The sequence below is a fragment of the Ursus americanus genome, chromosome 6, assembly GCF_024610735.1.
Source record: "Ursus americanus isolate L20-20 chromosome 6, mUrsAme1.1.p, whole genome shotgun sequence".
In the NCBI taxonomy this organism is placed as follows: domain Eukaryota; kingdom Metazoa; phylum Chordata; class Mammalia; order Carnivora; family Ursidae; genus Ursus; species Ursus americanus.
Window position 1 is genome coordinate 80084516 of NC_142132.1, and position 24667 is coordinate 80109182.

Here is a 24667-nt window from a genome sequence, read left to right on the forward strand (position 1 = left end):
ACTTTCTTAAATGTGTTAGTTTAGATTCTTCCTGTGCCTTTCATGAAAGATATGTTTTCATTAATTTTACTGATGGAAGACCTGTAACATCCATATTGTGAAGCTATGTATGAGATTCACCTATACTCTGAATAAATTTGAATCATGAGAAATACTGTTTAAAAAGCCACAAAGAAGCACATCTTGGTGACCATCATTGGTGAATTCCTGAACTTTATTCTGTGTAATTGTGTTACTAATAAATCCTACTAAATTTAAATTTTTAAAATTAAAAAAAAAGATGCATGATGTATGAATATGGGAAGGTTTAGTTAATTGATCACGTGGGCTTGAAGACTACTAGGTTGGCCAGGGGCCCAAGGCGGTTTCCAGCTCAGGAAGATTTCTGAGCAGCAAGTCAGCGTTTGCCAGTACACTGCAGGACCGCTGGGCAGCACTCAGCCTACGACCATGAGGTAAAAGGTTTTTTCTTGCATTGATCTCTTGAAATTGTGTCTAGTGTCTTTGAAAAATCTCAATACAAATTTTTCTTAAGTGCCAGATTTCAGCATCGGCTTAAGTATTTAATATACCTTAAGTCTAGATCATAATTGTTGCAGGCATTTTAAATTTTGCAGCACTTTTCAGATGCACACAGGCTGTCCCCAGTGGAAACTTTTAGAAATCCTAGCCAGGAAGTGGCCAGAGGCTGGAGCAGGGAAGAAAAGGAACAGGAGACGTGGGGGGAAGGGCAAATTTATTTCATTCTGTTGCAGGCAAATTTTCATCAGTTAAGGATGCCAACCCGGCAGAAATATTCTTACAAGCTTTTGTTTTTCTGTTTTTCATTTGAAAGGAAAAGTCAGGAGCTTGGGGTTATTTAATTATAATTTTTAAGAGCATCGTACTCTTTATAAGCTCAGCATTGGATGCCCTAATAAAGGATGAACTGGATTTAACTAATTCTTTTCCAAAGAAACGCAGTCGAGCACTAAACCAGAATTCACATCTCTGAGGTTCCCCAGATCCTGCAGAGAAATTGGGCTCCATCAGTCCCGGTACCCACACTTTCCTTTTCTGTTTTGTTTTTAATCCTCAGTGATCTTTGAAAAACAAACAAACAAAAAACAACTAGAATCATGAAGGACTTTTTTCAGGATAAAGATACTATGAGCACACTAAAGAACTTGGGAAAAATGCCAGCTAGTCTAAGGGGGAAAATTCAATCGTCTCTTATATAACCAACCAGAAATAAACTATTTCAACATTTGACATAGATGTAGATATAGATATTTTATTAAATAGATTTTGGGGGAAATCTTTTCAAAGTTAAGGGTATAGATTCCATACAGTTTCATCTTATCTTTTTACTTAACATTATATTTTGTTATCAGTAAAATTTTTCAATATCATGAGTATCAAGGGCTTCGATAATGCTGCAAAATATGGATGTATTATGACTTCTTCCTTCCTTCTTTCCCTTTGTTCTTTCCTCCTTCCCTCCTTCCCCCTTTCCATTCCTCCTTCCTTCCCTCCTTCCTTCCCGATTCCTTACTTTATAATCAAATTTATGCATTCATACCATTTAAATAGTCAACATGATCTACAAGGTCCGAGAAACAGCAGCCCCCACCCCCCACCATATTTCCCATTACCCAGAGGAACCAGTCATTCTTTTAGTGACTATTGTGCTATTTATAGCCATATACTTAAATAATATGCTTATATTGGAAGTTCTTGATTTTTAAATTTTAGCCATTATCGATTTGTTTTCCACCATTGAACCCCCTCGCCAACACACACACACACACACACACACACACACACACACCCCTCCTCTCCTACACCCTCTCCTCCCAACATCTCTTTGTGACTTTGGTTGGATCAATATTCAGTATTTGGATTATTACAACCACACAAACCCTATTCACAGCTGAGCCCTGTCTTGTTCAACCATGACCTTTCTTTTCCCCTATTTTGTTTCATTTTTTCTGAAGTTAAAGGAAACAAACAAACAAAAGTGGTTTTGTTCTTTGTTTCTTTTTCTCAGGTTTCTAAGTACTTACCACCATCTCAGCCCTGACCTCTATTCTAATGGAACAAACTTCCTTTCCCTATTTTAAAACCTGAGGCGAGCTGCCATTGTCACATCTCCGTGGCGATCACTCACAGGACCTTTGACCTACTCCTGTCCACACTGGCTGCTCTCCAGGTGGGTGGGGAAGAATGGAGGATTTCCTTCTCTCCCGTATCTTATGTAAGACCTTCTCTTGCACCTCGTCCTGTGATTCCTAAATCCCATTTCTTTATTTACTACCTGGGTTTACTTCTAATTTTGAGGGGGGCCTTTCCTCTCAGCTTCCTGAGCAAGTGTCTGACACGTAAATTTGTTACTTACGTGTGTGAAAGGGTCTTCATGCTTCCTCACATTTAAATGATTACGTGGCTATGCTTAGAATTCTAAATTTAAAATTATTTTCCTACAGTTTTTGGAAGGCATTTCTCCATTGTCTTCCAGCTTTTCACGGCGTTCTGGACATGTTCAACAGCATTTGGACTCTTGTTGTGTCTATACAGCCTTTGCCCCCCGGAACTGTAGAATTCTGTCCATCACCAGTGTTCTAAAAGCTTACCATCAAGTACTTGGTAAAGGGTTGTTGTTGTTGTTGCTGTTGTTTTATTTAATAAAGTTTTATTCTCCAAAACGTGCATTCGGTAGGATGTGTTCAAGCATCTTCACCAGCACCTGGGACCCCTCCACCCTCGGTGTTTCTGGCGTCAGTGACTTGAGCTCTGTGCTTTGAGACCAGTTTAGTAAGTCGGACTAAGCAGCTCCCGAAGGGCCATCCTAGCCAGAGAGCCCTGAGTCTCAGAGATGACCGCGGGTCTACGCTTACAGTTAGGAACTTGAGCACAGACCTGGCATATGTCGCTTTGCCAAGCAACACTGGGTTATTGAGCTTGTTCCCTTTGCCTTTGGGCCACTTGTTTCTGGCCTTGCCCCCACATCTGTGCCCTGGATCTTTGTCTTTCCTGGCCAACTTCCCGGCATCTTTCTTCTTCTCGTCCTTGGGCGGCTCATCGCAAAGCTCAGGGAGCCACTGCTCCCCCTGCAGCCTCACTAAGATGTCCGACCAAAGGGGCTAAAGTTTATTTTTACCATGTGGAAACTTACAACTTTCGGTTCAGGGAAATTTTATTGCATTCTTCTAGAATGTTCTTTCTTCCTTTCATTTCCCTTGTCCCCTCTAGAACTCAAATTATTCAGATGTCGGCCCTCCAAGACTGTCTTTCTAATTTTCCTGTGTTATATATCATACCTGTCCTCTTTTTATCTGGTTGTTCTACTATTTAAAAGATTTTTTTTTTACCACTTTTCCTTTCAATCTTAATCTTCTGAGTTTTTCACTTAATTTAATTGTTTTAATTTCTAAGACTTCTTCCACGTTCTTTAAATGTTTGGGCTTTTTTTTTTTCAAAGCATTTGCTTTTATTCCATGAATGCAGCGTTTTCTCCCGTATCTCAATTTATCAATGGCCCTTTATTTGTTCTTATTCATGTTGTTTTAAGTATTCTGCTCCCTTCAGGACACTTTTAGCACGTTTGTTTGGGCCACTGTCCTGCAGGTGAGAGGCCTTTCCTAAAACATTAGGGTCCTCTGACACCCGTTCATGATTGAGAGAGCAATGCTAAAAAGCCAACGGGGAGCCTGGAGCACCTGCGAGGGGCTTCCTTTTATGGTGACCTCACTGTTCCCTCTGATGAGGACCCCCTGATGTCGGTGTCCTGGACTTCCTCGACTTCCTCCATAACAGGCTACTCAACCCTTGCCCGGAAGAAATAAGCCAGGCTGCCTCATGTGACTCGGGAAGATGTGGTCTCAAAATTCCACACGCAAACAATTATTTAACTCTCTTGTTTGCTGTATAGTACCCGAGGTGTCCAGCTGTGCCTATAACCACTGTCCAAGACCCTCTGTTTTATCCTCTGTACAGAAGACACGTACAACCTCTGCTACGTTGGGGGGGTGGGCATTGCAAGGACCAGAGGCAGAGTGTAGGGGTACAGCTTCTTCTTAAGCTAACTTTTCATCAGCCTTCCCATTGAGACAGAGCTGGGACTGGACTCCGGTCCCCTCCATCTTGACTGGAACCCCAGTGTTCCCTGACAGCTGAAACCAAGTCCCCGAGCAGCACACCTTGCAGGAACACCGGGGCAGGAGGCTTACCAAAGCGGGGGCTCCACCATGAAGACTGGCGAAGACAGAACCAAACCAGTCTCCTGCAAGGTGAACCCCAGCGCTGACCTTTGACAGACTTTCTCCCTCTTTATACTAGAAATCACGCCCAAGGGCGGAGCTCCAACGTGCTAATGAGACATGCGGTGCAGGTTGGGTCCATAGCACCTGAGCACGCAACTTCCTGTCTCCCTCCCTCGCCTATATGCTTAGACATCACTTCTTTCCCACCTCAGTCTCTTTAAAATCTTCCCCTAGCCTTCATTCCGGGAGCCAGCGTGGAGGACCCTTTCCTTTGTGCTGTTTGCCTTGTGATCTGGCATGAGCCCCAATAAAGGACGTGCCTGGAGCTTCCTGTTTGGCCTCTGGTGGTTTTCCATTGCTGGAGAGCCCAGGGACCTCAGTTCACCCCTACACACACACACTGACACACACACACACACACACACACACACACCGACACACACACACACACACATTTCTGCAGCACCTTGTGCTGCTAACCTCTGAGGCTTTGGGAAATTCTGCATTATCCAGGGGTTCCCCCCTGCTGGCAGAGTTAGCTTTCCCACGTTTAGTGAAACCAATCCCCACTTGTCTAGCTGTGTCAGGGTTCCAAGATTCTGCCGTCTTTGTGTTCTCTTTCCTTTATGGTTAGAAGCCTTCATAAACCATGTCACCTTAGTAGGATTTGAGGAGGGGGCTAAAAGAGTCTCACGTGTTCAATGGGTCGCCTCATGATACCTTTAAATATTTCCTTTTCCCACCATCACCTAGTTTAAAGTGTTAAGCAGTTGTAACTAATCCTGCGATGAACATCCCTTGTTCACAAACTTGTGTGGCAGTCAGGGTGTGGCCAGAGAAGCAGAGGCAGCAGGAGACATACAGAAAGAGACTTGAAGCAAGGAATTGGCCTATGTGAGGACGAGGACTGGATAGTCAAGTCCAACCCCACAGGGCAAACCATCAGGGAAGGTGACGGGGACTCCAGGGCATGGGCGCCAGTGGCTATCCACTGGCAGTATTTCTTCATCAGGGAACCTCAGCGCTAGCTCTGAACCTTTCGACTGATTAAACCAGGCCCACCCAGGTTCCGTAAAATAATCTTTCTTACTTAAAATTAAATGATTGTGGACTTTAATCACATCTACAAAATACCTTCACAGCAACATTTAGGTTCATGTTTGATCGAGTAACTGGGCACGACAGCCTAGCCGAGTTGACACAACCATAGGCCATCACAACCTTTGACTGAATGTCTGGTTTTCTATACAGTCTTAACATTCAAATTTTTATGTCAAGAGCTCCTCGTATGCAAGTTCTATGTCAAAATATCCAAACCCTCACATGTAAGTAGAAGTGCCCAGCTGTGATTTTTAAAAATCTTTTTCTGTAACCGAAGTTTTAAATGGCATTGAAATACTGTTGATTTAATTTGCATTTCTTTGATTAGTGACCATTTTTTTTCATATGTGTGTTGGTAAATTTTGAGCTACCTGCTCCTATTAGTATCTTCTGAAATGCAAATACTAGAAGAGCCACTTAGGTATTAAACGGGATACCTCTTGTCATGCTTATAGTCTTTTAATTTCTGTTTCGTAGTTTGTCCTTTGAGTTTTGTGACTAGCGTTTGCATGTGGGCTCTTTGTGTCCTGTTTCTCTTCTGCTCCAGATGTCTCTCTGTCTCTGTCAGGAACCTGACGACTGTCTTTGTGACCACTGAGCCCGTCAGAAGGGTGGTGGACCACAGCATCCATCCCGGCACCAGGTAGAGGGTGCAGAGTATTCGAGTTGTTCTAGTTCGTGAATCTGCCCGAAGAGCCAGCTCAGCAAAGGAAGAGATGGTGACAGACGGGGCTACACTTGTTGGCCCAACATCAGATGGACCACAGCCTGTTTGGGCCGACCTGAATAAACTAACACTCTGTGCACACTCCAGCCCTAGGAAAGGACCCCCCAGGGATAGCTATTCACACCCAGCCCCAAACGATTCCCTTCTCATCTCTTGGTGTCTTAAGCCCAGCATTTCCTCTGAGTTTCCCTAAATATTCGGGTGGATCACAAGTCCAGGCTCACACCCTGGCTTCCGTGCTTGAGAGAAGAAACAAAAAAACCAACCTCACTAAATAGTATGATGGCACCATTTGCCGAATTTCACAGAGAAATTTCCTTGCATTGCTGTTGAAACTGCAGAGGTCCTGGAGGCAAAAGTGGAATTGCAGTGTCCCTGGGTAATAAATTTCCTCCACTCCCCCTTCTTTCTGGGCCATCCCATCATCTCCATCCATTCGGGGAGCTATTTCAAAATTCCACAGACTGGGTAGCTTAGAAACGATCACAATTCTGGATCAGAGTGCCAGCACTGTTTTGGCCTTCTTCTCAGAAGTGGTCAAGTGGCCATGCCCTAAACCTCTTATTTGGTCCGTCTGCTCACTCACATCCCCAAATGTCTGCTTTTCTTCCCCTACAGTGAAATCATCAAACACTCCCTGGGAAATAACTTATTACAATTGAAATGCCATTTTACCTGGAATTTGTATGATGAAGAAAGATCCTTAGATGACTTGGAGAACAGAGTGCGTGACCGGGTACAATTTCTAAACAAAGAATTCAAAGCAATCATGTACGATCTGTTCGCCTATGTTAAACACCTCCGAGGCCAGGACAAGGCGGCTCTGGAATGCTTACGGCAAGCAGAAGAGTTTAACCTGCATGGACAGGACTGCCAAGGCAAAATTTGAAGTCTGGTCACCTGGGGAAACTACGCCTGGGTCTATTGCCACACGGGCAGGCGTCCAGAAGCGCAGGCTCGCCTTGACAAGGTAGGACATCTTTGCAAGAAGTTTGCAAGCGCCTATAGAATCGAATGTCCCGAGATGGACTGTGAAAAGGGACGGGCACTTCTAAAATGGGGACAAAAGTATTATGAACAGGCTAAGGAGTGCTTTGAGAAGGCTTTGCAAAAGAAACCCACCAGTCCAGAATTCTCCCTGGGACTGGCCATCACACTCTACCGTCTGGGTGACAAAGCACCACCGGAGAGCACGTTCGCCTTCTGAGGCGGGCATCCAACTGAGCCCTGACAACCAGTATATCCACCACGCTCTCCTGGCTCTGACTCTCCGGAAGGCCCAGAAACAAGCCGAAGGAGATAAGCTAGTCGAAGAGGCCTTGAAGAAAACGCCGTGCCCAACGGACGGACTCTGCAGCGCGGCCAAATATTACCGAAATAAACTCTCAACACGGTTATCGAATTACTTAAAAAGGGTTTTAGAATCGGTACCGAACAACGTCTATCAACACCTGCAGATTGGACGCTGCTACAGAGCAAAAATCCGGCAAATACAGAGGTCAAGGAGGTGCACCACGAAGGGGAATGAAGAAGAGCTGCAGGAGATGACGAGACACATGGTGGGTCCCTTCAAGAGAGCTGTTGAGCTGAATATGAACCCTCCCCATGCCTGCTCAGACCTCGCCTGCCTCTATGCCATCACCGGCCAGTACGATGAGGTGGGGTATTACTTCCAGAAAGAATTCCGGAAGGATCTGCCTCCAGCGGAGAGACAAGAGCTCCACCTGTGCTACAGAAACTTCCAGGAGTACCAGCGGCTGCATGATGACACCGCCATCCGCCACTGCCTGCAGGGCTTGAACATCAATGGAACGATGACCGAGAAGGAAAAGCTGATCGTCAACCTAAGAAAAATTGCCCACAAACGACTCTCTGAAAATGCCTCCGATGCTGTGGGATGGCAACTCTCCAGATTCATTCGTGAGCTGAATAGAAAGGGGCAGCCACGGGGCAGTCCGCCCGCAGAGGCTGGTGGAGTTGTCCCCTCTGGCCCTCGGGCTGAGAAAGGCAGTGAGGAAATGACAGAGGGCGCAGGTGGGGCCCACCACCCAGAGGAGCAGAAGGGCCTAGGGCGAGCCCATAACCAGTCCTCGGGCCTTCAGACAGAGAAGAGCCAGAGCGAGGGCAAGAGACAGGGGTAGGAGGCCTGGCCAGGTGGTCACGAAGGGGAGGGAAATGGGAACACAGTAAGACAGAGTAGCTGCAACTCGCATGGGCTGGGCCACATGGCTGGGCTTTTAATTTTGCTGTCTCTTTTTCTGGGTTCCCAAAATTCTCTCAGCCAGATCTGGAAATGCAGAATCACTTTTCCTCTGCCCTATAGATATTTTGAGCAAAAGCTCTTTTGATGGCACGCACTTGCTTTGGGACCCGTGGGACTCTGGTTTAGTTCCAGTTTGCACCACCCAATTCTCCCCTAGCGCCTTGCACTTGGCCTGGCATACAGTAGGCACTCAACATCGCTGACGGCACAAGTGAAGACAACATCTCTGAGGCCTGGTCCTCTTTCCATGCTCCTTGTGCTCCCAAATGAATTCCATACACACCAAAGATTGAAATATTTAAAAAATAGAAATTACAAAATTTCTACAGGAATTCTTGAGAGGGTTTTTTAAATCACAGGGTCTGGAAGTTGTGAGTATGAAACAAAACACAAAAGGGCAAAAGTGTAAAGAAATTCCACCACATTAAAACGTGTTTCATAGAAGAGGGACCCCCAGAAAGTCGAAAGATCAATGACAGACTTAAAAATACTGTTTCAGTACATTACTGGGTAAAGGATTGAATTCCTTAATGCTGAAACAGTTCCTTTGGACAAATGGGCAAAGGTCAGGAAATTAAAATGGCTTAAACACAGGAAATGATTGTCAAAGCTGCTCTTATTAAGAGCAAACCAAACCAACACTATTAAGAGAGGTCATCTTAGGTCAACCAAAGAAACACCTTTCAAAAAAGGGGACTAGCAAGGATGTGGGTAAACCGGCTCCATCATGCATCACCATTGAGATTATAAGTCGTGTAGATGGAGAGCATTTGTGGATGGCAGTTAAGCATTCGTGAATCTTCACCCCAGCAATTCACTCATTAATCCACCCTGTATTTGGATACGCATGCAAAGGCATGTATAAAGATACTCATGAAGCTTTGTTTATAATAACAAAGGACTGACAACAACTCAAATGTTCATCACTAGGGAACTCATTAATTCAATTTTCATATACAGAACAGCACGCAACTGTTGTAAAAAATAATAAGGTGGCTCTAAATGTAAAAATACAGAACACTATCTCTGAGATATATTAAAAAATAAAAAAATAAAAGTGCAGAAGAGTGTATACAGCGTGCTAACATTGTTGAAAGGAAGGAAGGGAGGGTAGGAGGAAGAAAAAAAAGAATACCACATTATGCATAGAATATATAGGAAAGGATATATTTCCTCTAGGGTAACCTCCAGAGAGGGAACGGGTTGTCTGGGAGTCTGTATGGGAAGAAGACATATATTTCAACTGTATAGATTTTTTTAACTTTGAATGTGATGCCCAGAGCATATATCACATTGTCAAATAAAGAATGCAACAAAACAAATTCAAAAGAAAAGATGGTCACTCCAGAGTGCCGTGACCACCCCACTGGTGTCCTTTCTGCAACTGGTTCCCGCTGGGCTCAAGCCACACTCATCAACATCTGAAGATCTCTGCACATAATCCACAAGTCTCTGGTTTCCAGGTCTTCCTCCATGCCTTCATCTTTACTCCCACCATCCACTCACCCCTCCGCTAACACATACAGCGTGTCCTCTACTCTCTTCGCTGATCCATAACGGTGTCCATTGTAACTGATCCTTGGAAGTGTAACCATGTCCTGGACCTTTGCTCTGACCACTCTCCTCCACCTGTCCCACTCTGTTGTCTCTCTCACCATCTGTGTTCAGGAATTTACTTTTTGTGCAACAAACTTCTCTTGAGCTCCCATAAGACACCAGGGACCATGATGAATGAGAATGCACCAAGATGAAGGGCACAACTCTTTAAGTTCATGCTGCAATATTGTGCTTCTGTTGACAGCACACGCCATGCAGTTGTTTCATTTCCCGATGAAGAGGGAAGAACTTCATCAACCCCAGGGTTGCAGTACTTCCCCCTCTCTGTCATTAGACGGATGAAACTTTAACCTTCCCCCCAGTTCATAAATTCCAGAAAGTTCATGGTGACGCTTCCCTGCCCTGACATCAAGGGGCGATCTTAGCTGGAATTGCTTGGCCTTGCATGTTATGGGGCTCTCTGCCTGTGGCCCTTTAGTAAGTGCAAGAGGAACACAAAGGAATGTGCCAGGTCTGGTTGGAAACTGAAGTAGCCCTGACTTTGCTTCCAGAGAGCTGGCGGAGCAGCCGGTGAGAGAAGTGGAAAAGCTCCTGCTGCTAAGTTCAAAGAGAACCAGAAGTCGGTACACATGCAGAGACGCATTTCCACACATTTCCTCTGCTGCACCTTTATGTGGCTTTTCTCACCTCTCTTTTACCTACTAATGCTTCCGTGATAATCAACTTTTAAAACTCTTTATTGTCAGAATCAGACACTGACAAATATTTGAGGCATTCTTTGAAAGCATTGCTTCATTGAATAAATGCTCTCCATCGAGGGATACTATCAACAAAGTTTCCGTGTGAGCACAGGAGTCTCTGGGGCCCAGAAGGTGAACACAGAATCCCAACCAGTGGGAGAAGACGTGGGAACACAAGGGTTAATGCCACAAAAAGCCTCCCAGGGGGTGGAGCCAGGGATATGGAGAATGATGGCAAGGTTCTCATGGGAGAGCAGAATCTGGGTCTAAGAATCTTCCAAATGCCTATCCAGCAGATGTTCATCAATGATACTGACTTGTGACCTCTGAGCTTCCTCCACGTTCCCTTTCTTCAATTGGGATTTTTTTCTATGGTTCTTGTGCCCACCCGGGCACATAGGAGTTATCTAATCTTATCTAGTCTTTTAATTTCTGACCAGACCACAGGAAGTCACACCCTGTCCATTGAGGGGAACCGTGCATCACCAAGCGTTCCCTGAGCATAGCTGGGCATAATGGTTGCCTTGACTCTGGGTTGACTCTCTTGGGAAAGGCCTGAGTATGTTCTGTGTTTAGGAAGAAGGGCACGTTATGGGTATTTAGGGTGTGAAGAGTCCTCTAGCAGGTGTGAACTAGCCATCAACTCTTCTAGGTAGACATAGCTTACATCAAACATTCTCCACGGAGACTGAGAACAAAGAAGAGGGCCATTTTTCCCCCCGTAAATCTCAAGAAAAACCTAGAGTTTTGTTTTATGGAATTAAAAGACTTTTTACTTACAGTCAAAATATTATGTGGTTCCCAGACTTTATAGCATGCATTAGGATTATTTGGAAAGTTTACTAACACAGAGATTCCTTGGCCCCACTCCTAGAATTTCTGAGGCATTTTATTGAGGATGGAGCCTGAGAATTTGCATTTGTGGCAGGTTTCCTGGTGAAACTGACATCTCCTGGGGTTGATGGCAACGTGCATTTGTGATGGCAACGTGCAACGTGATGGCAACAACTTTGTAGTTGATGTAACCACTCAATGAGGAAATGGCTTTCCTCATTCTGAGAACAGCAAACAAGGACTCTCCCTTAGTCTAGGCTGAGACAGGGACCGCCCTAGGCCTATATTCTGGGACACAGACGCATAACTAGTTATAACAGTCCAAGTAATCAGAACTCTCGCTGAGTAAGTTTCATTTTTCTCATAACAGACATATTACCAGAAAAGAGCTGGTTTTCTCTCCCAGTTTCTATTTTGCATTCCCACTGCTTCTTCTGACACTGACCCAGCCGCCACAGCAGCTGCTACACCCCTCGCGTGAATGCATTATCCACGCAAATCCACACGGATTTCTGAAGAGTAACACAGCAGTGCCAGGCATTTCAAAACACAGCTGTCACGTGCTTTCCCTGTGCTTCTCCCCACCTGGTACCTTTATAATAAGACTTAAACATTTCTATCCAATCGTTTTCTTGAATGCAAATGTAAAACCAACCACCACGAAAAATCCCACGCTGTTCCTAGTTTCCTTCTGCAGCATTTCTTGTACACCTAACATACATTTTTTTTTAAGATTTTATTTATTTGTGAGAGAGAGCATGAGCAAGGGAAGGGACAGAGGGACAAGCAGACTCCCTACTGAACGGGGAGCCCAACACAGGGCTCGATCCCAGGACCCTGAGATCATGACCTGAGCTGAATGCAGATGCTTCACCGACCGAGCCACTCAGGCGCCACTAGCACACATTTCTATAAATGCACACTGGAACTTCAACTCCTGAATGACACCTACAAGTAAGGGTTTCCAACTGGGATAGGCTCAGCTGTGTGTCCCAGTCAAAGGGTAGAGAACCGCCAAGAAGCATAGCTTCTGACTTCCGCCCAGCAGCTCGCAGACACAACCCGCCATCAGTAAGGTTTTCTCCAAGACTGAACTACGTGCCTCAGCTGTACTCAGTGGTCCTGGAGAATAGGCTTCACTCACGCTCTGTGTAATTTCCTGACACCAAAGGCTGCTAGTGCTGTTACCTCTTGTCCTCTCGGGTCCACCCTTTGCGATCAAGGGTATGAATAAGGAAAAGCAAAGAAAGTACATTTCCTCCATCCTAGCAAACTGCCGTGGTTGCAAATTGTGATGTGGGAGTGCTGGACACCAGGGTGAGCCAAGGAATTTTAAATGTTGTGGCGTTCGGGGAAGCCCAGAATGTGTACAGGTGTTAGGAGCTGTTTGGCTTAGGTTAGCGCTGGCGACAGATGGATGGTGGACTGTCAGGGGAGCCCAGGCTCTACAGAAGGCAACATTACAAGCTTCCCTTCTGGTCTCTTCGGTTAATGGCTGTAGCTACTAATTATAATAAAAGCTAACATGCACTTCTCATGCGCCAGGCATTATTCTAAGGACATTTCACGCTTTAAGCCATTTGATCCTCGAAACACCATTATGAGTTGGTAGTAGTAGTGGGATCCCCATATCATAGGAGAACAAACTAAAGCACAGAGAAACGTTCGGTAATTTCCGGTGTCCCAGCACATACGTGGAGCCTAGGTTCAAATCCAGACAGATGACATCAGAGCCCATGGTCCTGATTATGTATTCATTCATTCAGCCTCTACCTTCTGAATGCCTGTGGGAGCCAGCTATGACCGCAGGCACTAGACACTCCGCAGTGAATGAAACAGACGAAAACCCCTGCCCCGTGTAGGTCCCACACATGCACCTTACAGGGGTCTGCAGGCCATGCTGGTGAGAAGGGCAGGCAGAGTGAGGATGGGTTAACATTGCAGTAATGAGGCAGGGTGCTGGGTGCTTGGTACCGGTGTCCTTCTCCAAGCTGGGCTCCCTTCAAGTCAGCTGATTTAGGCCATCACTACAATCACAAAGGAGAAGTTCTGACTCACTACAGGGTGGGGGTTGGGAGTTGCTATAGGCGTGGCTCTTACTCAAGACTCATTTCCTCTTAGAGCCCTGCTGGTTGCACTTTCCAGTTCCAGTTTCTCTTTCCTAAAGTGAACTGCAGGAAAACAAGGCAAAGGAAGCAAGAAATGCTTCGATATATAGGTCTCCTTAGCATCTCTTGGAGGCAGAGGAGAGAGATTTCTGAAGAGCACGGTAGCCTGAGCGGCTGCCTTTCAGAACAGCTGAGAAGCGCTCCGCAATCATGAGGTAAATGTTTTCCTGCCCTCATTTCCTTCCCCGTGTTGAAAATGTCCAATCAATCTTGTTCTGGAAAGCAAATCCCGTACAGCTGTGCTCCGGAAACATAAGTTCCTGGCTTTTTGCTTTCGTGTCTGTTTGTAGCCTTACGGTATCTCTCTAGGTCGTGTATTTGTCTCACTGTTGCTGGCTTGTTTATTTCTGTGATTTTCTGCCCCACACTGTCAAGCTTCCTCAGGGCAACCCCTGCCCCACCACCGGGGAAGCTGACAGCTGAGGTCCAGAGGAGGGAGGGAGGAAGGAATGGCAGAGAAAGATGCTTACCGGCAGGTGCTTCATTTAAAGATGGGGCGGGGGGAAGCCTCCTGTAAACTGTCTCTCTTTTGTTTCTTATTTGAAAAGATGAAGCAAGGGGCTTTTAATAGGATTCTTATTTAACGAAGGATCTGTTTTTAGCAGATGCGGTTAAAATGTACTCTGGGTAGCAACCCCAGCTCATGCTAACTAGATTTTACTTTTTTTTTTTAAGATTTTATTTATTTATTTGACAGAGAGAGAGAGAGACAGCCAGCCAGAGAGGGAACACAAGCAGGGGGAGCGGGAGAGGAAGAAGCAGGCTCCCAGCGGAGCAGGGAGCCCAATGTGGGGCTGGATCCCAGGACCCTGGGATCACGCCCTGGGCCGAAGGCAGACGCTTAACGACTGAGCCACCCAGGCGCCCCTAGATTTTACTTTTAATGTGTTCATTCATCTCGTATCTGTATTAGGGCTGGTAAAATGTATCCATTCATTCAACAGAAATATATTTTACCCCCAAATGCTACTAGAGTCCTTCTCTCAGAAGTGTGAATTGGAGGTGGGATGCTTGGAGAAAATAGCCCCCACCTCTAAAATGCTCTTACACCCCAGAAACATAAGATTGCCCTGGGAGGAAGCAGGGTAAGAAGGGAGCTTTCTGTTTTCTCTGGGGGTGTGGCCAGATGGGATGCCTCAGCCCCAGTCCTGGGAGCTCCAGCATGCAGGGACACCAGCCCCAGCTCTCACTTCCTACAGGACACATTGCCCTCCTTCTATAAGCTTCCCGATGTCTCTTCTTGAAGCGATCTATTTTCTGCTACTCTGCTTGCCTGCCTGATAAGAAAGAAAAAGATCTATTTCCAGATGTCTGTTTCTAGAGTAAGCTACTCTGCTTGCCTGCCTGATAAGAAAGAAAAAGATCTATTTCCAGATGTCTGTTTCTAGAGTAACTCAGAATATTTAGAAACCTTGTTCCTATTGCTTAGAACTTTAGTGTGGTCTTCTCTTAGACTCTCTCCCTTAATAACACAGACACCCCCCACCCCGGTCTCTTTTTTAATTTTCTTTGGTCCCTTAGCTATAGGCACTGTCACCAGGCATTGGCCTGTGCTCTAACACAGTGGTTCTCAAATCTGAGTATTCCTGGGCTCAACCCTCCCACTTCAGATTCTGATTTGATAATCCTAAATTGAGGTCCAAAGATGTGCATTTCTAACAGGCTCTTCCGTGGTGCTAGTAATGCCCTAAGACACTGGCGGCAGGATCAGCTCTGAGCCTGGTGAGCGGTGTCACCGTGGCTTTCATGTAGACAAGAAGCAGGGCAAGACACTACTGGGTGTCAACAGTTGGAACTTCTCGAGTCATCAGAAGCATAGGTCTCCAAAGTCTGAGTCCTGCAAGCAAGCGTCTGGAACCAGTTTTTGATTTACTGGTGGAAATAAAAGCCCATAATCACATAGTGAAATTGGATGCTTTTGAATGGCTGTTCAAAGGGATTTTACGTAAGTGTGTATAGTAAATGCTTCTATCCTGCAAATGCACAATTGACTATATGCTTTATATGTTGGAGGTAATTTCAACTGTATTCACTCTCTCTGTTTCTTTTATAAAATGAGAAAGTTGCAGGGAGCCTGGGTGGCTCAGTCAGTTAAGCGTCTGACTCTCAATTTTGGCTCAGGTCATGATCTCAGGGTTGTGAGATCCACACTCCATGGGGAGTCTGCTTGAGATTCACTCTCTCTCTCTCTCCCTCTCCCCCCTCCCTGCTCGCATTCCCTCTCTCAAATAAATCAATAAATCTATGAAAACATTAAATAAGAAAGTTGCTGAAAAGCTTATTGCTAAGCTTATGTAACCTTATTTGGACAAGCATTTCAAAGATGGTCTTTGCCACATTACCTAACTTCCCACATATCTACTGCTTGTCTATGTCAGAATCCATAATATTTAGAATAGTGGCTCCTCATAAAAGGGCTAATTAATATATTCCATGAAAAAAAATGTTTTTAAGTGAGAAAAAGCAATACTTCAGGAACTCCGGTACATAAGCAATGCAGAGGAATGATTTTGGACAGTTAATGATTTTTAATCTTCTCATCTCTGAAGTTATTCAAGATAAGGTTTCTGTGTAGTGGGTATTTTATTTTATTTTATTTTATTTTATTTTTAAGAACCAACACTGAAGGGAATGGGAAATCGTCCCCGAAGAATTGCAAGAGTACCTCAAGGGAGAAAGAGCATTTCCCATAAGAAAAGATGCTAGCTGTCTTGTAAGCCTCCTCCTATAGTCTCACTTCCAACACCCTATGTGAAAGCAAACCACAGGAGAGGAAAAAGAAAATTTCAAAAGATAATTATAGCAACAAATGCAAAAGTTTTAATAGACCAATACAAATGAAAAATGTTAAGAACAGAAATCGCCTAAGAAATAGCAGTGGGGTAGAGGGGAGAAAAAATGATTATATTTTATCCCAAAATAAAAGCTTATTTTTATTTTTTTAAAGATTTTATTTATCCATTTGACAGAGAGAGAGAGACAGCCAGTGAGAGACGGAACACAAGCAGGGGGAGTGGGAGAGGAAGAAGCAGGCTCCCAGTAGAGGAGCCGGATGCGGAGCTCGATCCCAGGACCCTGGGACCACGCCCTGAGCCAAAGGCAGACGCTTAACGACTGAGCCACCCAGGTGCCCCTCCAAAATAAAAGTTTAAAACATTGCTAACATATATGATAATAATAAAGTTAAGTGGCAGAATAATACAAAAGCAGAGGAAATAAGAATTTAGAATTGTTGACATATGATTTAAATGGTTAAAATGGAAAAATTCAGATAAAAGCACAACAGAGAATGCTGAATTAATAAAAAGACAAGGCAAAACCAATTTGATTTAAAAAAAAAAGAAGTTTGGATCACCAAAGAAAATCAGTTAAGGATATATGTAAAGCTCCGCGAATAAGACAGGAAATGTAAAGTAATAAGTAAATTAGTAATAAGTACAGTAATTAGTTTCTTAGTAATTTAGATTCTTATTAAGAAACTAAAAATATGAGACAAAATGCAGTTGAATTTCAGAGGGATAATGTGATTAAAAATCAAGCTGGAAAGACGTGAACAGAATAGACAATTCTAAAGCTGAAATATTCAAACCAGGAAAGAAAGTGCTAGGTATGAACAGAAACATGAAGCAATCAGCTTTTCTTCTTAAAAACTGTGTCAAGTCAGGGGTGCCTGGGCGGCTCAGCCAGTTCGGGGTCTGACTGCGGCTCAGGCTCAGGTCATGATCTCAGGGTCCTGGGCTCGAGCCCCACGTGGACCGCCCCTCCCTCCTTGCCTCCACGCTCAGCGGAAAGTCTGCTTCTCCCTCTCTCTCCCTCTGCCCCTCCCCTGCTCACGCTGTCTCCGTCTCTCTTTCTCATAAAATCTTGACAGAACAGAAACAAAACGGCATAAAGTCAATCCTCCGCTCAAATCCCTTCCCCCAGATGCGGCTGCCCCTGCACAGGCCCTCAGGGCAGACAGCAGAGGGCCAGCCCGACCTGACACAAAGCGCCCTAATCAGGGAAACCTAGCCCGGGGCTCCGAGCCCCACCCCAACCCTCTCCCTAATGTCTGCTGCCCACGGTCACCCAACCCCTGCGACCCCGTGCACTTCACGCATACGCCAAAATATAGAAAGAAACGGAAAGGAAATATTGTTCTTTTCCGGTTGGGGTGAACACCATGGTGGGGGGGGGAGGCGGAAGAGAATCACACCTGCCATGCTCCCGGTTTCCTGCCAGGAGAACCCGTGCTGTGTCTGAAAGCGAGCGTCTTTCTGTTTTGCCCTGCAGTGACAGCACCAGGACGGCCTTGGAGAGCTGTCTACGGCAACTGAAATGCCATTTCACCTGGAACTTGGTGGAGGGAGGGCAGTCCCTGGCCGAGTTTGAAGACGAGGTGTGTAACCCCGCGCGGTTTCAGAACCACGAGTTCAGAGCCACAGTGTTCAACCTGCGGGCCTACATCGAGCACCGCAGAGGCCGCGGCGAGGCGGCGCTGGAGCACCTGCGGCGGGCGGAGGCGCTGATCCAGCGGGAGCACGCCGAGCAGGCGGGAACCCGCAGTCTGGTCACCTGGGGTAACTACGCCTGGGTCTACTATCACCTGGGCAGACTCGCAGACGCTCAGAGGTATGTCGACAAGGTGAGACGCGTCTGCAAGAAGTTTCGCAGCCCCTACAGAATGGAGAGTGCTGAGCTGGACTTCGAGGAGGGGTGGGCCCGGTTACAGTGTGGAGGGAGGCACAACGAGAGGGCCAAGGTGTGCTTTGAGAAGGCTCTGGAAAAGGAGCCCAAGAACCCGGAGTTCGCCTCGGGACTGGCCGTCGCGAGCTACCGTCTGGACACCCGGTCGCAGCCTCAGAACCCCGTGGACCCGCTGCGGCGGGCCATCCGGCTGAATCCTGACAACCAGTATGCCAAAGTCCTCTTGGCTCTGAAACTCCAGAAGCTGAAGGACGAAGGGGAAGGAGACAGGCTGGTGGAGGAGGCGCTGAAGGGCGCGCCGTGTGCCTCAGATGTGCTCTGCGGAGCCGCAGAACTGTATCAGAGAAAGGGTGCGCTGGACAAAGCTGCAGAGCTGCTGACAAAGGCTCTGGAAGGCACGCCCAACGATGCCTACCTGCACTGGAATATCGGCTGCCTCTACAGGACCAAAGTCCTCGAGATGCTGCAGGATGCGGGCAAGAACGAGACCGGGAAAAGGGAAAGGCTGCAGGAAGCCATAGGACAAGCTGTGCACCATTTAAAGAGAGCGGAGGAGGCCGGTGCGAACCTGCCCTGTGTCTGCTCCTACCTGGCCTGCCTCCACGCGCAGGCAGGTCAGTATGACGACGCGGAGCATTTCTTCCAGAAAGAATTCAGCAAAGAGCTTTCTCCAGGGGCCAGACAAGTGCTCCATCTCCGCTATGGCAACTTCCAGCTGTACCAGCTGAAGAACGAAGACAAGGCCATCCATCATTTCATACAGGGCATGAAAATCGACCAGGAATCAAAGGAGAACGAAAAGATGAAAAACAAGCTGCGAAAAATTGCCTGTATCAGGCTTTCTAAAAACAAAGGTGATGCCATGGCTTTGCATCTCTTGGCGTTTCTTCAGGAGCTGAGTGGAGACGTATGTCCAGCAGATGACAACTCTGAGAGCCGTTTGGACTCTGGAAGCTTCCTCTACTCAGCATCCTTTGCTGAGGAATGAGGAATCAGGATATGGTGCTGGTGGGACGTTGGAGGGAAGGGAGCAGAAAGCCCTCCACCAAGTGGGTATTCACAATATTGGACAACAGGTACGGCAGCGTAGCCGTGGCCTGAGCTGCTGGCCATGGGTCTGGACAAGGTTTGTGGAGGAACCTGGTGGGCCGAGTGTTAACACACGCATTGTTCAGGGAGTTGTGAGACAGGGACTAGATTGGAGGGGGGAGGGTCCTGGGGCTCGGCAAGGGAGCTGCTTCCCAACTGACCTCGTGAGAGCACTTTGCATTGTGCCATTCCCTTAGTCAGCCTCCGCGAGGTGATGCCTTGGGTTTGTCGCTAGGTTTATATACAGCAGCTGGATCCCTCACATCTGTAACACTGTGGTCCGTTTTTGCAATGTTTTTCCACCCTTGGAGTCATTTTAGATCTTGCACAGTTTGGCCTTGCATAGACGCTAATGTGCTGTATGCAAACAAAGGCTGAGGGACCAAAGCCTCCATAGGGCTGGATGTTTCCTCTCCCTCACTTCTGCCTCCTCCCCAGACAGTCCTCAATCTAGACTGTCCTATACAACCTGAGTTCAATTATCCTGTTAACTGGGGTGGGAACATAGTTTGAAAAAACGAGAGCAGAGAACAGGCTGAATTTAGAAGAAACATATCCAAGACAAGCAATGGGGTCAGGCCATTAGGGTACAAGAGTTTCAGGAGGCACATGGGGAGATTTCACCTGCATTCTGCCTGCCGTATCACGGCGTGTGAAGAATAAAAAGGGGGGTTCTGTACAATATGCTAGAAAGCAAAATAATACATTTCTTTAAAAGGTGTGGAAAAAGAATGTCATGCCCATAGGGAACGGGATTGAGTAGACAAAAGAGAGAAAGAGAGAAGAATGCTGGTTTGTCATTATAGACTATAATCATATGGAGAAAAAAATCGTATTTTCTTGGCCACTGTAAGGAAAATTTCCTTGTACGATGAAGACTTGCTTTGTTCAAAAATGCTTGCATGAGCCCAGGCCCAAGGTCATAGAAAAACAGCAGAACAGAAGGTTCATATGGACGCCAAGGACCGAGTGAAAGTTCTCGTGAAATGACATCAGTAATGGAGAGTTTTTTCCCCAATTAGACGTGTTGTATATTAGGTGACATAAAACTTCTTTTCACCCTGAAAATCTTCAAGGAAACCACAGAATTCATGATTTTCTTGGGGTGATTGGGGTTTTCTAGGTAAATACTGAATGGCCCATGACATCAGGGTTAGTGTGAACCAAAACAGAGTCAGGTGACCCAGCATGAAACAGATCCTCAGTCATCCTCTGGGTTGCAAAATATTTGCCTGTTTGGATTAATTTAAATTTAAATAGTGGTTACCAGGGACTGGGGTTTGGGGAAGTGGGAGAGATGTTGTTTAAAGGTACAAACTTAAAGCTAGTATAAGTAAATCCTGGAGGTCTAAGGTATAGTATAGTGAATATAGACAACAATATCGTATTATAATCATCAAACTTGCTGAGAGGCTAGATCTTGATTTTTCACACCACAGAAAAGAAATGATAATTATATGACATGATGGAGGCGATAACTATTGCTACAGTAACTTTTGCGACAATCGTATGTATCGAATCAACCTTAAATTTGCACAGAATTATATGTGAAATGTAGTTTGATAAATATAAGTATATATTAACATTTTTATTAAGCAACTAAAACATTATATAAACTTCAAGATTTTTATAAGTTAAAAATTCCAACTACTTTAACAGTTTTCATGTTATTTTCTGTATTAAAAATCATGTTGCGTGCACTTGATATCACCAGTATGCATAGTATGGATTCCTGAAAAAAGCCATAGATTTAATGAATAAATAACTTAGAGGTGATGGAACATAAAGGAGTGTTCTAGTTTTTTTTTAAATTTTGCTGCACCATAAGTCTTCTAGACCCAGCTACTGATTAATGAAACATTATATTGGTTGCAAACCGGCTCCATATAACCCAGACTGGTCTCACATTATAACCACTGAATGGAGCAGACTTTCCCCCCCCCTAAACCTTAGGAATCCAGGATTCTAGCTTACACCCTGACACCCACCACCGTGCACCCAAGTGCACACAGACCCTCTGCCCCCCCACTCTGACAGTGGGTGGGCTGCTTCTCTTCTCTCTGTTACATCTTGTTAACACCATGTGTTTGCATCTGCATTCTGTCTCCTCTTCTGACCTCCATTATGAGAATGAGAAAGTGTCGCCCATTCTGCTACATGCCACATTCTGGAGGCAATCCAAATACATGTTGGAGATTTTTTCCTATTAATTAAAGAATAGAAAGAGACAAACAGCCCTGAAGTCTCTCTCGTTTTCAGAGAGGTCTCAATGGAAAATACGATTCACGCCTGCTGCAAAGGTAAATTCATCCCATTGCTCTGAACCGGACAAGCACACCTTTTAAGCAAAGGTTTAGCTTCCTTGGATCTGGTGCCTGGGGAGGAAAGCCAGGGGTGTTCTGGGTGGAAGGTAAGAGGGGCAGGTGCGCTGACCTTGAAAGAGGACCACTGGCCCCTGCAGAATGCTGAAGAAGGTCCACCAGGTGTACACAATCTTGCCCATGCATGTAATACCAGCAAAACCTTGCTAGAACAGGTTCCTGAAAGGAAAAAGGTGGAAAGAATAGGGAGGAGACAGATGACTTTTTTTATTTGAGGACTTAAAGCCCATGGAAATGATTAGAAAACAGTAAACAAAATTATGTTTATAGCTCATGTCTCCTGAAATCTCACTATCTAGGCACAACAAATAGAGCCATGTTGACTGGGATGACTCGTCATTCCCTGGCTTTTAACCCCATTTCCCAGTGCATGATATTTGATTCCCTTAGATACCCACCCAGGAAAATCACAAGCCCCCGGCAGACGTGTCCAGGGTGTTGATAAACAAGTCTGTCAGAATGACCTGGTCACATCTGTTATGTGTATGCTCAGGCACCCATACGCACTAATGTCCTCTGCCCAAAAAACTGCTTCGATATGTCATCATTCTCTACATCTGATTGTCACCTTGAGAGTCCTAATACCCTGGAAAGATGCTCTCAAATACATGAGTGCCGGTGAAGGAGTAAAGAGACTTTCTCCCATCTGGCTGGGTGCCAAGTAGCCCTGAGTACTGAGTACAGCCTCGGAGTCCTCAGTGAAAGATTCATCAGCCTCTTCCCATAGCCCCTTTCACCACAGAGCTCGAGACAGTCCCCAGGAGCAGCAGACTGCGAGTCATGGTCGATGTTTTCTTTCCTTCTACTTCCTGTCAACTGACTTTCCCAATCTGCACCCAGTATGACGTGTGCACACTCACCCTCGGCTGCCGACCTGGGAAATGTGGGTTCCACCCAGAGACCGTGTATTCCTGTCTACCCCCCTTCCTCCACCATTGCCCCCATCATCTTGTCTTGGGAAGGCAGTCATTTGGTTTGACTAATAAGTAAGAAATTTTCCTTATGGTTTACAGTGCCTCTGCTGCTTGCTGGTGATCTGTACCTTCCTGGGAGGCAGCAAGAGGGAAACTAACTAAAATCTTCCATGTAAAGCGGTGCAGCGACTCTGACAGACAGTTCGGCAGCTCCTCAAATGGTTAAACGTAGCATTACCATACCAAACGTAGCATCTGCCTTCAGCTCAGGTCATGATCTCTGCGTCCTGGGATTGAGCCCTGCATCAGGCTCCCTGCTCAGCAGGGAGTCTGCTTCTCTCTCTCTCTGCCCCTCCCCCTGCTTGTGCTCTCTCTCACTCTCTCTCAAATAAATAAATAAAATCTTAAAAAAAGAAGGAAAAAAAAGTAGATTCATCAACTGATAAATTGACCTATTAAATAAGGCATATTCACGCAGTGGACTATTACTCAGCAGTAAAAATAAGTGTAGTACTTGTTACATTTCTTCCAAAGAAACATAGCATTGATACACGCTACAATACAGATAAATCTTGAAAACATTATGCTAAATGAAAGAAGTCAATCACAAAAGGTCTATTAGTACGAAATGCTTAGAGAAGACAAGTCCATAGAGATAGACAGTAGATAGTGGTTGCCTAGGGCTGGGGTGAATGGCAGGATCATGACAGCAAACGGGTGTGGAATTTTCTTTTGAGGGTAATGAGAATCTTCTAAAATTAACTGTGGTGATGTTTGCACATCTCTGTGAAATGCTGAAAGCTATTGAATTGGACCCTGTAAGTGAGTAAACGGCACAGTATATAGATTATATTTCAATGTAACTATTAAAAAATTCCTAATAGCCAAAAAGTAGATTCATCAACTGATGAATTGACTCTTTTTACAAATGAATGTAAAGAAAGCAAGCTCTTCTTCTGCTGCCTTCTATTTTTAACCTCTAGGTTTGTTTTCATTGTATTGTACCCTTCTTATTACTAGCATTTAAAATAAAGTTACTGCTTTTGTACTCAACAGAGGTTGGAGAACTCCCGCATCCTATTGTCTAAGTAGAGTACGGGCATGAAAATCTGGTCCTGTATCATTTTATCTTTAAACACTGGTACCGAAAAACCATTCATGGGCAAACTGGCTCCAAAGTAGAGTCCAAATGCAGAAGGAAATCTGACTCAGTGTAGATATCTAAATCTACATGCTTACAGGTTTAAGAGGACTGTGAATTTTTTAATTTGCAGAATGTTGTTTGACCACCATAATGCAACTGTTGCAAATACTGTACTGATTCATGAGGGCTTCTTGAGCCAGGAATTAGAATAAGAAGAGAAGCAAGAAGATAGAAGGGGAAAGGAACCATGAGAGACTATGGACTCTGGGAAACAAACTGAGGGCTTCAGAGGGGAGGCGGGTGGGGGAATGGGATAGGCTGGTGATGGGTATTAAGGAGGGCACGTATTGCATGGTGCATTGGGTGTTATATGCAAGTAATAAATCATGGAACTTTAAAATAATTAATTAATTAATTAAAAAAAAAGAAGAAGATAGGCAGCAACCGGTGCTACTGTACTGGAAAATAATTCTTCGTTTGGGCTGAGAGGAAGGCTTTGACCAGGTGGATAAATTTGCCTTTTCCTTAATCTAACCACTTCTGTCGCTCAGCTCCTCCCTGCACTCCAAACCTGTGTGTGTCTCTCAAATCAGCACCCTCCCAACACAGAAACTTGCACAATACAACTTCCTTCCTCTTTGAGCAAAGGCGGTAAGACACAGACACACATTTCCCCTGGGCTGGACGTTGAGGTTGTGCAAGTCCTGCTCTGTCGGGGTTGAGCGCCCGATTCTGAGCAGCAGAGACGCCATGTCTTCTTTTAAAAATTTACATTTTTTGTGTGTGTCTATGAAATGTGGTACCCTCTAAAGCACAGGGCCA

At 45.3% G+C, this 24667-nt stretch overlaps 2 protein-coding genes and 1 pseudogene across 4 annotated transcripts; 2 read left to right on the forward strand and 1 right to left on the reverse strand.

Moving 5' to 3' along the window:
• The first annotated feature begins 385 nt into the window (after positions 1-385).
• Positions 386-10383, forward strand: LOC123795543 (interferon-induced protein with tetratricopeptide repeats 2-like). 2 transcript variants are annotated; one of them, XM_087863155.1, is made up of 3 exons: positions 416-455; positions 2030-2191; positions 6688-10383. In XM_087863155.1, exon 3 carries the CDS (start codon positions 7143-7145, stop codon positions 8208-8210), a length of 1068 nt encoding a protein of 355 aa, XP_087719281.1. In that variant the 5' UTR covers positions 416-455; positions 2030-2191; positions 6688-7142; the 3' UTR covers positions 8211-10383. The 2 variants fall into 2 exon arrangements, with proteins under 2 accessions (XP_045658320.2, XP_087719281.1); XM_045802364.2 differs by lacking the exon at positions 2030-2191 and having other exon boundaries at positions 386-455.
• Positions 2706-7048, reverse strand: LOC123795508 (small ribosomal subunit protein eS25 pseudogene; annotated as a pseudogene).
• A 3212-nt stretch (positions 10384-13595) lies between the features above and the next one.
• Positions 13596-23549, forward strand: LOC123795541 (interferon-induced protein with tetratricopeptide repeats 2-like). 2 transcript variants are annotated; one of them, XM_045802363.2, is made up of 2 exons: positions 13596-13786; positions 17904-23548. In XM_045802363.2, exons 1-2 carry the CDS (start codon positions 13782-13784, stop codon positions 19303-19305), a joined length of 1407 nt encoding a protein of 468 aa, XP_045658319.2. In that variant the 5' UTR covers positions 13596-13781; the 3' UTR covers positions 19306-23548. The 2 variants fall into 2 exon arrangements, with proteins under 2 accessions (XP_045658319.2, XP_045658318.2); XM_045802362.2 differs by lacking the exon at positions 13596-13786 and adding an exon at positions 13822-15576 and having other exon boundaries at positions 17904-23549.
• Positions 23550-24667: the final 1118 nt, after the last annotated feature.